The sequence below is a fragment of the Melanotaenia boesemani genome, chromosome 1 (genome assembly GCF_017639745.1).
Source record: "Melanotaenia boesemani isolate fMelBoe1 chromosome 1, fMelBoe1.pri, whole genome shotgun sequence".
Taxonomy (NCBI): domain Eukaryota; kingdom Metazoa; phylum Chordata; class Actinopteri; order Atheriniformes; family Melanotaeniidae; genus Melanotaenia; species Melanotaenia boesemani.
The window spans coordinates 11,808,252-11,822,341 of NC_055682.1; the positions used below are offsets into that span (position 1 = coordinate 11,808,252).

At 38.8% G+C, this 14,090-nt stretch overlaps 1 protein-coding gene across 3 annotated transcripts in view; it reads left to right on the top strand.

Annotated features, from left to right (window-relative positions):
- coro2ba (coronin, actin binding protein, 2Ba) overlaps window positions 1-14,090 on the top strand; it is a 39,850-nt gene that overhangs the window by 23,445 nt on the left and 2,315 nt on the right. Inside the window, exons 1-11 of one of the 3 annotated variants that reach the window (XM_042012372.1) lie at window positions 730-858; window positions 4,171-4,371; window positions 9,316-9,432; window positions 10,153-10,302; window positions 10,455-10,619; window positions 11,361-11,477; window positions 11,572-11,676; window positions 12,124-12,220; window positions 12,566-12,678; window positions 13,128-13,218; window positions 13,544-13,683. In XM_042012372.1, coding sequence (XP_041868306.1) covers window positions 4,171-4,371; window positions 9,316-9,432; window positions 10,153-10,302; window positions 10,455-10,619; window positions 11,361-11,477; window positions 11,572-11,676; window positions 12,124-12,220; window positions 12,566-12,678; window positions 13,128-13,218; window positions 13,544-13,683 — 1,296 coding nt within the window. In that variant the 5' untranslated portion in view covers window positions 730-858. The other 2 variants (XM_042012203.1, XM_042012293.1) reach the window with 2 other exon arrangements.

Sequence of the window (14,090 nt, forward strand, 5' to 3'; positions counted from 1 at the left end):
GGCTGCAAAGCTGAAAAACTGTTAAGGGATGGAAAATTAATTTCACTTAAACTATTTTCATTACATGCATGACAGAAACAAAAAATAAATAAATAAAATAAAAAAGTAGGTCAAGATGCTGTTTTTCTGAATATTCATAAAATATACTAAAACTTACTGATGAGTGTCTTCTACAACCACTTTCTGTTAATAGTTTCAGCCTTCGACTAATTTCATAGTTTTAAAGATGTTTTCAACTCGCTTTTAGCACAGCGGCAGCTGCCAACAAGATGCTGATGCAGACATCCCTCTGGAGTGTATCTGTCTTTATTTAAAAATAAAATAGGTAGGTTTCATCTCAGTGGAGCTAAAGCATTAGACTAAAGAATTGTAGTTAAGAGATATCCAGAGAGAAAAGAATGTGAAGAACTATGAGTGGTCCTGGGTATCAGCCAGGAAAGGCCTTGTGATGCCAAACAAGCAGTGGGTGGGAGAGGAAAGAGGATGAATGGCTACTACTCCAATGCTTCTACTCTGCTTGAGCTGGAGATTGAACTGCAAAAAAAGATGCAGAGGACTGACTGAGTGGCAGGATGGGAGAGAGGGGTAAGAGAAGGAGGTGGGGGTGGGGGTGCTGGCCCTGCAGCTATCAGTTCTAGTAGGAGGAGAAGAGGGTGGGAAGAGTGACTTTCAAGGGGAGGGGGGAGAAAAACATGAGCAAGAAGGAGGTAGAGCAGACACAGACCGCCTGCTTACATCTGAAAGGGAAGGAAGAGAAGAGATCCTGGCAGCTCATTTAGAAAGGAGGGTGGATGTTTGTAGTTTGAGAGGGCCGCAGGGATTCTGTGACTGAAGTGTCACTGTCAGGACGCTGGTAAGGTAAGGTGACAGTTTCAGAAGTAACATCTATTAGATGTTGGAGATCTTCTAGAAATTCAACTTTGAGTTAACTAATCTAAAGCAGAAACTGCCTGCTAAGTTAGGAAGGCCTCAGACTGAGCAATAAGAGAGGGGCTCATGCTCACAGCCCACAAGTCTTATGATGAGTTGGATGCAAAGTCATCTTGTCTTTGGGTGTTTGTGTACGTGCATGCTTTTGCTCATGTTATCTGTGTGTGTGCTGTTGTGCTGCAAACCCTCGTGAGATAGGAAAGACACGCTCAGACAGAACTCCTCTCTGTGCCAGAAGCCAGTGACCAATGAATGAGCATCCTTGTAAAGAGAGCTCAAAGCAGGCGAGTTTCCTCTGTCCGTCTCCTCTAACTGTCCCTCAGGCCACTTTCTGCTGCTCTTCTGTTCTTCATTAATTCTGTAACAAGCTGCCATTATGCTACTCATACAAACATGGCTTCACAGCAGATGATTCTCTGCTTACTGCATATATCATCATCTGGATATTTTACTCTCTGTTAGATGTCTTTTTAAGAGTCTGAAATATTGTTGCGTAAGCAGAGCATTGTTGACTTATCTCAAACTGTGTATTTATTTTATTCTTTGAGTATCTTATTTGAGCAGTATTTTCTTTTGTGTGTATGTGTGTGTTGTTTGTTTTGTATGAGTCTGACAGCACTACAGGCTTAAATATAGGCAGGTGTGCAACCAGGATACACCTGGGAGGGATTTTACAACCACAAGGAATGAGGAGGCAAATGTGCTTCTTTGCCTGCTTTCGTAGGGATGACAGATACAATAAAAATAAACTAAATCTGCACTCTTCAAACTTTTAGAAGCCTTATAGCAAAAAACAGGAGATAAACTGTTGGCAATACATTTATGGTTAAACTGTGATTTGATATCGACTAATAAAACCAAAACATTATTGCATGCTGGTTGTTTATACATTTATCAAATACTTTGATTTTAGAGTGTAGTTCAGTTACAATAACATCCATCCATCCATCCATCCATCCATCCATCCATCCATCCATCCATACATACATACATACATATGTACCCGCCTTCTCCAGTGAAGGGTTATGGAGGTGTTGGATCCTCTCCAAGCAAGTTGAGATTATATTTTACATGCTTTTAGTTACAATATTCACCCCAGGATTTTATTAAAATCAGGTACTGTAATATTTAAAAATTCTGTTTTTGTTCTTCAGAAATATTCATTTGTTTATTTGAAAGTGGTGTAAGAGAGAAGTAGACAGAGACAGATGATATGCAGGAAATATACAGAGATTGTAGAGGCTGGCTGCTAATGACCTTTGACCTCCATAAAGTAAAGCTAAACGTTTTTAAGTACAACGGGAAAAAAACACCTCTTGAAACCAGTAGAGTATAGTCAAAGGAAAATGTTCACACTCATACAGTGCACAAATTTTTTGACAAGCTAAAAATGAAAAAAAGATCAAATTTTTCTTGATAAATAATTATAAAGATTTATTTTGAGTAATCCAACTAATACTATTAGCACCAAATGTAAAATCCAAATGTAGAATTTCTATGAAGCCACGCTTAATAAGCTGTAGCAATAAAAGGTTGTCAGAACGATCACATTTTAGCTGGTGAAGTGAGAACAACGTGATCGCTCAGTCTCGTGTAGACAGCTGATGCCATTTCTCTAGTCTGCTTTGAGACGGGGAAACACAACAAGGGTATGGTCAGAGGATGTTTCTATTTGCATGCAAACACCACTCCCACCACCTCCTCTCCTTATCTGTAGAACAATGCTGAATAGAGGATTGCCTGATGTCACTGCTGCCACTGAGATCTGACAAGAGTCATAAATCCTCTCCCCACAGTTCCTGTCGTGTACTGATATAGTCTCCATCATTAGTTTCACTGAAAATATGCTCATGAACACATCCTGTTTCAGAAAATTGCTCAAAAAGTGGTCACATTCATTGCCAAGAAATTCCCACAGCTTCTGTCCTTTTGGGGCAAAGGTCATTAGACATCCACGTCCTGCGGCTGCAGTCAGCTAATACCAAAAATCAAGAGCTCCACAAGAGCATTCCTGTGGCGAAGTAACCAACAAAGAAAAAAAAAGCATCCTGACTCAAACAAAACCCGCGACTCTTTTATTGTGTAGAGCAGCTGCAAACAATGGCTGCTTTTCTTTTCTGCAGGATCCATGTGTAACAGAGTACAAGCACACGCAACAAGGAAAATTGCAATCTGTTGTGTTTGTCAAAATGAATCATTTCTCTTTTTCTTTGTGATGTAGGTTTTTTTTTTATTTTTTATTTTTTTTTATTTTTTTTTTTTTTTTTTTTTTTTTTTTTTGGGCTGCACGGTGGTGTGGTGGTTAGCACCGCAGCCTCACAGCAAGAAGGTCGCCGGTTCGAATCTCGGCTGGGGGGAGGTTCGAACCTTGAGGGTGGTGGCCTTTCTGTGTGGAGTTTGCATGTTCTCCCCGTGTCTGCGTGGGTTCTCTCCGGGTTCTCCGGCTTCCTCCCACCGTCCAAAGACATGCATGTTAGGTTAATTGGACACTCTAAATTCTCCGTAGGAGTGAGTGTGTGTGTGAATGGTTGTTTGTCTCTATCTGTGTTGGCCCTGCGACAGACTGGTGACCTGTCCAGGGTGTACCCTGCCTCTCACCTGTTAAAATGCTGGGATAGGCTCCAGCTCACCCGCGACCCGAAATGGAATAAGCGGTCAAGATAATGGATGGATGGATGGATGGAGTTTTTTTTGTTATTGCATTTCCTGCCTGACATATTAAACACAGCCTCAAGGCAATGTAAAAAATTGCCAAAGCAGTTTTCACCCTTCAAAAGTCTCACACCCATCACCAGTTTGGATGATTTCCCACTACGGCATGTGTGACTGTTATCATGTCTGCACAGATGGGACAGCCCACCCTGTGATGTGAATGTGAATTTAACATTAGATCCACTGATTCTTTCTTTATAATCTTTAATTATATGAATACAGAGCACAATAACTAATGATACTTAGAGAAAGAAGAAATCTCAGGTTTTTACGACTGATTTGGCACCAAAGTTTACAAATTTAATTTTCTGAACTGACTTTTTTACCAAGAAACCGACCTCAAAAATGTGATGCTTAGTTTTTTCCCTGTTTTATATATTTGCAAACAAAATTTCCTTAAGTGTTTGGACAATAAGCCAATAATTAAAGGAATTATCTGTGGCATTATAATTGTTATTTTCCAAGGCTTGTGCATTGTGCATTTGTTCATACCAAGTATTTGTCTTTGATATGCTGTCTCTCTCTCAGATGTCATGGCGTCCGACCTACCGAAGCTCCAAGTTTCGAAATGTTTATGGCAAAGTAGGCAACCGGGAGAATTGCTACGATGGCATCCCCATCACTAAGAACGTCCATGACAACCACTTCTGTGCCGTCAACTCTAAGTTCCTGGCGGTCGTCACAGAAAGTGCTGGAGGGGGCTCCTTCATTGTTCTACCTGTATCCCAGGTAACTGAATTAACTGTTTTGCTATTTGTTGCTATGCCAACCAAGGGTTACCGACACTTTTTGCAAATTGCTGGGGTCACTTCCCTACATTTCTGCACACTTTTATTTATTGTATAAATATGGTGTTTCCTTTAATGCTGCAGATTTAAAAAAAAAAAAAAAGTCATGATTCTTTTTTTTATCAATTTTTTTTTTTTTTTGTGATTCTCTTGGATCATTGGTTAAACAAATTTGCTTTTAAGTTTAAGGGCAATAAGCCAGAAAACCACACATCATAAATGTATACGTTGCCTAGCACTTGTTGTTAGCTGTGTGTGTGGCCTCTTTAAGAGAGACTTTGCCAAGGTGCTTGAAAAGCCCTTTGCTGCCAAGCAGGGTGGAGAGATGCTGTTATCAGGGAGAATTCTCAGCAGTTTACTGTCTGAAGCAGCTTCAGCTGCATTTTACTTTACGTCATCCAAAGCTTGGGTGCACAGTCCAAGAAAACAGTAGTAACTGTGTTTGTGTGCACATGCTTCCTGCCACTTAAATGTCTTTTTTAGATTTAAGTCAGAAGATGATGTTCTCACATTAATAAACTATGTTGTCGTCTGTTATCATTTTGCTGCATGTAAATATTTTCAAATATTATCCAGTGAGTGCTGGAGTTACTCAATATAGACTTCCATACTTTAATGCAGTTGGAGATTTTTGTTGGACTGGCAGTTTGATACCATTCTCTAAATCTCAAAGAACCAACAGACAAGACACTTGACTTGTCTTGTCTGTGTCTTGTCCTCAGACAGAAAAGATACTTGTCTTGTCTCTTTATTTATGAGATTTCATTTGTCTGAAGCTGTTGATTTTGAAGTGGCTCCACACAACATGATGAAGATGGCGCTTGCTGGCATCACATTGATCTGTTTGGCCAGATAGAAATAAAAAGCATATTATGTGGTGACTAAGAAATTCATAGATTATTCATACTAATGCATGTAAAGTGAGGGTATGAGTTGTTTTATTTAGTTATTATAAAGTTCAGTCTTGAGGAGGGTTTAAGTTGAATTTAATATAAAAAGGGGTGGTATTTGTTACATTTTTCATATCTCTGCTTTTTAATCAAGACAAAGGCCATTGACGGGAAGTAAAATTTTTTTTATTATTATTATTATTATTAATTCAGGAATTAATGTAATTGACTAAAATTGGTGATAGATTGAATTCTTGAACTACTGTGGTACCTTTTATCCTATATAAAGTCTCCTGCCCTGACTTCTCCAAAGACTATAACACGATTGATTTGGTCTTGTTCAACGTATTGCACTTCCTTGCATTTCCTTGGGCTTCTGCTGATTTGACAAATTCAGAATTCCATTTATCATCTGTAACAGGAGAGCAGATGATGGCTGCTGGTTGCAGCTTTCACTGGTCAAAACAACAAATCAGCAAATCTCATGTTAAACTCAGCCAGACATAAGGTTGAATATTCAACATTTCTTTCATAGAGGCAACGTAGAAGAGAGTGTGTGTTAAGTGTTGATGCGGAAAAACTTTTAATAGCTTCAGTAAAATGAGTAAATTAATGGATGCAGGGCACATAGTCACCTATCTTTATGATGTTGAAATTTAAATGGTTATTCAGCTCTAAGTTCTTCTGACATGTGGTTGATATATTTGAACTGTTTTTGTGAATTTGCTGTATTCATTGTGTATTTACTTAATGAAAAATGAGGAATGTTTTGGCTTTGAATAAAAGGCAGATTATGCAAAGTAAGCTGAGCAGTTAAAAGAGAAGTCTGTATCGAGCTTAGCACAAAAAAAAAAACCTAAGAACAGATACATGATTGGGTAAAAGGGAAAGTTTGTGCTTGAGGATTTAACATTTTGAGGCAGCATTGTATTAAAAAAAGCAATAAAAAAAATTTCAACGCCTAAATCAGTCATACTTGTAACGGGTCCCCCTTGCAAGTCCAAAATTAGCTCCTCCTTCTGCGTTTGGTAAACAAACACAACTGAGCTGGGTTTGGCTATGGCTGTGGTACAAGCCTGGCTGACATATTATGATGACAGGTGGCGAGACAGCCATATGTTCACTCTCAGACAAAACCACAGGCGTGTGGACGAACTACTACTGGCGCCACCTGGCACACTGACTGGCTCAGAAAATGAAATACAAGGTCACCAAAAATCTCTTCATATCCTCAAAACAAAGAGCACAGTGGGTGTGGTGCATTTACATCACTGCTCTAACTACTACTGCTTTGACTGTTGTTATTCTCACTGCATATGAAGCAGAATGGTTAACTTATAAAGTGTGAGACTCTCATGCTACTGTTTGTCCTAATTTGTCTTCAGTTAAATGCTTGGTTGTATTAAACTAAGTATTTAGTAACATCACTTTGGCCAATCAAATGATAAAATGTTTTTAATGCTTCATTTTATTGATTCTTTGATTTTACACTGCACCTTTAAGTAGAAGTGAAAAGTGACAGATTGATGAATGATAAAATATGAGTTCAGGTGGAGAAGGGTGGCCAGAAAGATAGAACTAAGAGGTGACCATGGATGGGAGTGGAGTCTATCCTAGCTACCACCATGCATGAGGCATACACCCCAACAGCTTGTCAGTCCATGACAGGTGCAGGATAATTTGTGGTATTAGATACTGAATGTATAGATTCCTGTTAAATTTATGTAGAGGGACTTCGAATGATTGTGTTTTGTTTGGCAATAGATCTATAATGGAATGAAACTCCCCAACACACAGAAGACAGAGTTAATATTAATGAATGAGAATGCTATTTTGTTACAATAAATTGTTGTTTATTTCGCACTCTGAGGTTACTGTAAACAAGGTCATACTGTCCGGTGATTCGGTTACAGTGACTAAGTCATTTGACTGCCTGAGTAATGCAGGTAGATCTGATATGCATTAAACAGCATTAGCTGCAAGATGTACTGTAATAACATGAGATCAGTCCCAACAGCTCAAATGTTTGTCAATTTAACTTCATAAGCATAAATCAACATGTAAACTTCAACTCATTCAGGCATTGCAGGTCATGTGAAAGGCTATGCAGCTGAATATAAACATGTTGGAAGAAATATAGTTTTAATCAGCATGCAAGCTGTTCATGTCCTGTTTTTGTCTTTCAAATATTATTCCACAGTAGAGACAGAGGAGCCATATGACATTTCCAAAGCATTCTAACTCTGATTGCTGTTGGAATAAACTATGGGACACTGTAATCACAAAGCAGCAAGTGGTGATTCATGACAGTGAAGATTTATTGGGAATTACAGATCAATAAATGTTGGTAGCAATCAGGGTGTGGTCCTTCTGGTGTATTGGAAATGTTGCGTCATTGAGAATGTTCATCTGTGCAACAGCCTAAGGAAATTATGTACAGTTAAGTTGTATTCCTGTCAGAGAATATGCTAGTTGCTGTTACAATTAGTTTTTTGTATACATTTCCTTTCTGTTCTTTTTAATTAATTCTATATTTCATTATAAATTTGATGTCCTCAAAATACCTCGTGAACTCTGCAGTTCCCTGCAGACATTATTTCTCTGCAGGTAATTAGTTTCATCTAAATTAGGAGTCCCTCAGCCAATGTCATTAATGTTTTGAGGCCACAGGTAAAAGCTTCTAGTCACTGTAACATTTATGAAAAGAAAAACTTGAAAGTGCCATCAGAACCTGTGTTTTTACATTTACCACTGAAGAATAAAAGGATAATGTTCATACTTAGTTGAAACTTATTTGTGAACAGAATATTTGGTTCCATGTGAATGAGGAGCAAACCAGTTGTTTACCAAAGTTAATGGACAGTTTTTAGGAAATTTCATTAAATCTCATTTTGTGGACTCTGTGGTCTACAGTAATGAAATAATGAGGCATATCTGAGTTAACTGGATTATTATCTTGCTGAGTCACTGTGTTCCCTTTTGATTTTATTTATTTATTTATTTATTGCTCCTCTCATATTGACTCAGTTGATGTTCTGCTTGACAAATGTCATGTTTTTGAGTGTGGTTTTGGTTTTTGTCCATTGGGCTAAGCCTTCACTGGTTTGGCTATGTGTTACACTGACGTTTGAAACATTTTTCTGTTGGTAGGCTTCCTAATAAAAGAAAAAAAATAAAAGTGGTTAATGTTTATTGCTACATAATGGGTTTGAATTGAGACTCAGATTCAGCTTCTCAGTAGCAGCTTTTTTTTTTCATCCTTATCTTTACTGAGGTTATATGACTCTATCTTCAACGTTTTGTCTCCTACAGTATAAAAATTAAATGTTTTGTTTCCAGTTTGGAGCAGGAGTGCCACAGTGCAGCATGAAAATTGATGTTTCCTTCCCTTTTTGATGGTTGATGTTTGTCCTCTTTAATAAATAATGCATTATCAAAAGTGGAGTATGATAGTACAGCCTGAGTCGATCTTCGAGGTTCACCGAGGACAGCGCATGCATACACACACGCTGTATTTCACTGTGGTATAACCTGATGCAGCTGAATAAATCTCTGAGGAAATAGAAAAGAGGTCAGTGGACTGAAGAGGCATCAAACATTGTTGACGTCATGACCCACTCTAAGAGCTGCCTGTCATCCGTCGCTATGAGCCAGTGCCCCTCTGTGGACTCACTATGTTATTGCAATAATGTGCCTCAGACATCCCTGCACAATAACCAGGTGTGCTATTTGTTCAGGGTTTATCAAGCTTTCTCGCTGAGTCATTTCCAGCAAAGAATATTTTTCATTAGTTTTGGTCCTTGGACACGAATACAAACCATTTTTATCACTGCTTATAAAAGTAAAGTCTGATAGTTTCTCTTATTGTTTTGCACAATTGATGTTCTGTTTCTTTTTCTGTTGGCAGATGTTTCCATTTCTTTCACCTACATGCTGTGCATTCTATATCACAGAGAGTAAAGGTAAACTCATACACACATCTGACTATTTTTCAGTCTGGCCGTCTTGACTCTCATCAACCGAAGGTGTGCGGTCACCAAGGCAATGTGCTGGATATCAAGTGGAACCCATTCTTTGAAAACATCATAGCCTCCTGCTCTGAGGACACCTCGGTGAGTGACCCATGACCTTTCTTTTTATGCCTGTAATTTATGGCTTGACTTTGAAGAAACATCTTGTGTGTATAGACATTGTTAGACAGTGAGGATGACAGCCAGTGATCCTGATGTAGAATATATTGGTATTTTATAATGATCAGAGGGTCACTGGACACACGCTTTTGATTGGATTTCTGCTTCCAGCAGCTCTGTTCACAGCTGTTATGTTGGCGGGGTCAGAAAATGGCAAATTGCTGATATGTGATGCCTTTGAGCAGGTTTTTCTGCAAAAACTTGGATATTAGATGCAGCATCAAATCCAAGGCACTTTCTCTCTGGACTCTTTTGATACAGGACTTGTACAAAGTCTTCCTGGGCATTTTTTACAATACATGCACATGTTACGTTACTCTACTAAGCTCAGTAAAGCCATGATGGCAGTGTGTTCTGCTTAGTGCTTTCACTTGTTGAAGGATAATCTCATCTGGTCTAACACAGAGCCTCTAGCCATTGCTGTAATCCAGTCTAATCCTAATGCAATGGGTTACATTGATAGCTTGTGCTATTTTTGATCAGATGGTTCTCCAGTTGTCTGGACATCATAATGGTTTAAAAAATAAATAAATAAAAAATAACAAGCAGTGACCCCAAACAAAATGACAGCAGTTTATATAAAAGTCACACAGAATGTAAACATGTTTTCATTGACCTTTTGAGTGGCTGTGAATGTGGCAGGTCCGAGTTTGGGAGATCCCAGAAGGAGGTCTGAGACGCAACATGATGGAGGCGGTGCTGGAGCTCTATGGTCACAGCAGACGGGTGGGACTGATTGAGTGGCACCCCACCAGCAGCGGCATCCTCTTCAGTGCCGGCTATGACTATAAGGTACCACATCAATCAGACTGTTTAACTATAGTTCTCTGGGATTAATCAGTTAGTTATCTACAGAAAACTCTATTCACAAGATGACATTATAATCACATCATAGATGAAACCTCAGCTCCAGTCTATCTGTCCCACTTAAAACAATGCATCAGATCCTGATCTGGAACCTGGAGATTGGAGAACCAGTGAAAATGATCGACTGCCACACTGACGTCATCCTCAGCATGTCCTTTAACACAGACGGCAGCCTACTGGCCACCAGCTGCAAGGACAAGAAGCTGCGAGTCATTGAGCCGCGGTCTGGGAGAGTCCTTCAGGTTAGAAGGAAGGGGCAGATTTTTTTCTGCCACTGTGCACACGATACAAACAACTGACTGGGCTTCATGCTTAAAGCATCATCTTTTCTGTTTGATATGCCAGCTATTTAAAGTATTAAAACTGAGAAATATACATGATTTATTTTCTGGACCTGTAAAATATATTTACACTCCATGTTTGGGACCAGTTTATTGTTTTAAGAAAAATTCCATTGGTTTTAAGGCATTTAAAGAAACTCTTTTCAGCCTTTATAAATGATGCCTCAATGAATTAATCAGGATGAAGAACTTTTACTTGTAGCTAAATGGGACAAATTCTCTACAAGCAGATTCAAACATTTAGCACCTTTATTAAGTATTGTGTATAAGACACAATGTAAAAAATTTTCAAATGTCAATAAAATAATAGCAGCTACTTTAATTTCCCTAGTAATTCAATTAGTTAAGTCAGTATTTTGACTGTAAGTTATATTAATAATATGATGTTTTGCCTTTATCGTCTAAACTTTTAACTTTTGTGATACAGTTGGATGATTAACATGAATTAATTCTCATATCGCACACTAGTAGCCTAAAGCTCATGCTGCATGTCCACAGTTTGACTCCAAATTGCATGAACCTTAAGTCCCTTCATTTAATCATCAACATATAGAATGAATACTTTTAACAGTGAGCATAGGTTTTTCTAGTAGCAATGTTTTGCATAAAGCCTCCCTTTAATGTTGTCCTCTGCTTCACCAGCAAGCCAGTTGCAAAAACCACCGTGTAAACCGAGTGGTTTTCCTGGGCAACATCAAGCGGCTGCTCACCACAGGGGTTTCTCGCTGGAACACCCGGCAGATCGCTCTCTGGGATCAGGTTGGACAACACATCCATATGGTTTGCGCATATAATGTCACAGTGGGGTGGAGCAAGTTGTTGGTTAATTCCCTGTATGTGTTGCTGTTCCCAGGAGGATTTGTCTATGCCAATTGTGGAGGAGGACATAGACGGCCTGTCAGGACTACTGTTTCCTTTCTATGATGCTGACACACATATGCTGTACCTGGCAGGCAAGGTCCGAACAGTTGCTGCTTTTCTGCATCACACAACGTGGAGCTATTTTGGCATATGTGCCACAGAATGAACACAAATATCAAATTCAGCAATTCTGGAATTAGATGGAAGTTAATTAGAATATGTTTCCACAAGGAGAGTGATAGATACAAAAGAATAATGAAGTTTGAAGCAGAGATTTCATAGATTTTTTTTTGTTTGTTTGTTTAAAGATATTTCTAGTTTGGTATAAAAAATACAAATATGTGTTTCATGTGTCACATACATACATTTCAAATAAAATGAACTGATATAACCACTAAAATATTCTAATACACAAATATAAGATGAATGCCATGTACTAAATGTTTGGGTGAAGAATGAAAAGAAGCTCAGTTTTCTCTGAAAGCTGATAAAATGATGCTTGACATACTGATAATGTGACAACTAAAATCTGTTGTGTTTGCAGGGGGATGGAAACATCCGCTACTTTGAGATTACTACAGAAAAGCCATACATCCAATACCTAATGGAGTTCCGCTCCCCGGCCCCACAGAAAGGACTTGGTGAGTCAAACTTGATCAAGTTTATCAACAATATATGATCTTTCCTGCCAGAGCAAAAAAGATAAATCAGTTTCACTGACATTTAGAGTAGGGCTGAAGGGTTGAATCACTTGGAAATGAGCTCAGCCTCTCTGTTGGTTTACAGATGATGTTGCATGTCCTAGCGGATCAAATTTATTAAAGGAAAAATAAGCAAAAGCATGTAAAATATTCCTTCTGAGAATTATAATGAGAGCTGAACAGTTGTGCGTGTGTGTGCATGTGTGCACTTTACAAGGATTCAATTAATTGATTTGATGTTATTAAAACGATTGTGTCACCGCATGCTTCTGTTCCCGTCTGCAGGGGTGATGCCAAAGCATGGGCTGGATGTGGCAGCCTGCGAGGTGTATCGTTTTTATAAACTTGTCACCCTGAAGGGCTTGATTGAACCCATTTCCATGATTGTGCCAAGAAGAGTGAGTGGGACTGATTCTGCTCAGTACTCTCATTATCAATCATAGGATATTACATTTATCCAGCTCGAATAAGTTACAAAGCTGTTAAGCATTTGAATTTAATGAATGTCTCCCTCGCAACACTTTGACATAAGATATTCTGGTATGTACTGAAATATGGAGCTGTTAGTAAGAGTGGAGAGAAATAAAGAATTTGTAATGTATTTCAATTTGAATTGCTATGACATTAGAGCAAATCTCCACATTTGTTTATAGAAGTCGTGAAACAAAGTGATGAGAGATCAGAATCATTGTGGAGCTCCTACCAGACATGTAGGGACGTTGCAGTTTTGAGAGCAACTTGTATGCCCTTTTCTACACTGTTATGTTACCAGATAATCAGATAAAATAGGAATATAGATGCACTGAAAGCAAATGTTGTTAGAGCATCTGAAAATGTTTGTTTACAGTCAGACACTTACCAGGAGGACATCTACCCCATGACGGCAGGAACTGAACCTGCCTTGTCTGCCAGCGAGTGGCTGAGTGGGATTGATAGAGGTAAACAACTCAATAAACACTCACTGGACCAGTTTACTGTGCAACATCTGAATAAGTGAAACTTTCTGCTAAATATATTTTCACCCAGGAGATGACAGCACATTTAAATATATTCCTTCTTTTCATCACTTTTCATGGTCCAGTAGACATCTTTTGGTTATCTATAAATTACTCTCCATGCACTCACAAAACAAATCAATAGATTGCATGTCTTCATGCTTAAAATCTGTCACAAGTACAATAATAGACTCCCCGTGTTGATCTGTGTAGATCCCTCTGTGCTTTGTGTTCAGTAAAAACTGTTTGTGTTGTGTGGTTCAAACAGACCCAGTCTTGATGTCCCTGAAGGACGGTTACCACCGGCCAAACCAGTTAGTGTTCAAGGCTCCAGTAAAGGAAAAGAAGAGTGTGGTAGTCAATGGGATTGACCTGCTGGAGAACGTACCACCCAGGACAGAGAATGAGGTTCGTGAGTCAGTCTGTGCATGTACTGTAATTCCATCAGCCACAACATTAAAACCACCTGCTAAATTCTGTGAAGGTTCTGTGGTCCTGATTTGCTTGATGATGGGGGTATGTTTATGCAACAGCATCCACATAAACACCAGCACTAAAGGTTTCCCTGACCTGGAAGTGGTTTGATGTCATGGCTGACAGATGTATGTAGTTGTCTGCTTTTCAGCTAGTATCTAATGATGTATTTATGTACTTGTATGAAAGATTGAAAAGGATTTTTTAAGTTGTGTGTGTATAAACTAGTTTACCAATGAACTCACAGAGGAGGAGCTAAATAGGATCTGAGCTAGTAATCAGAACATCTGAGAGAAAGTCTGGTTGATTCATGCAGGCATTTGAGAAGCTTGAGAACAGGA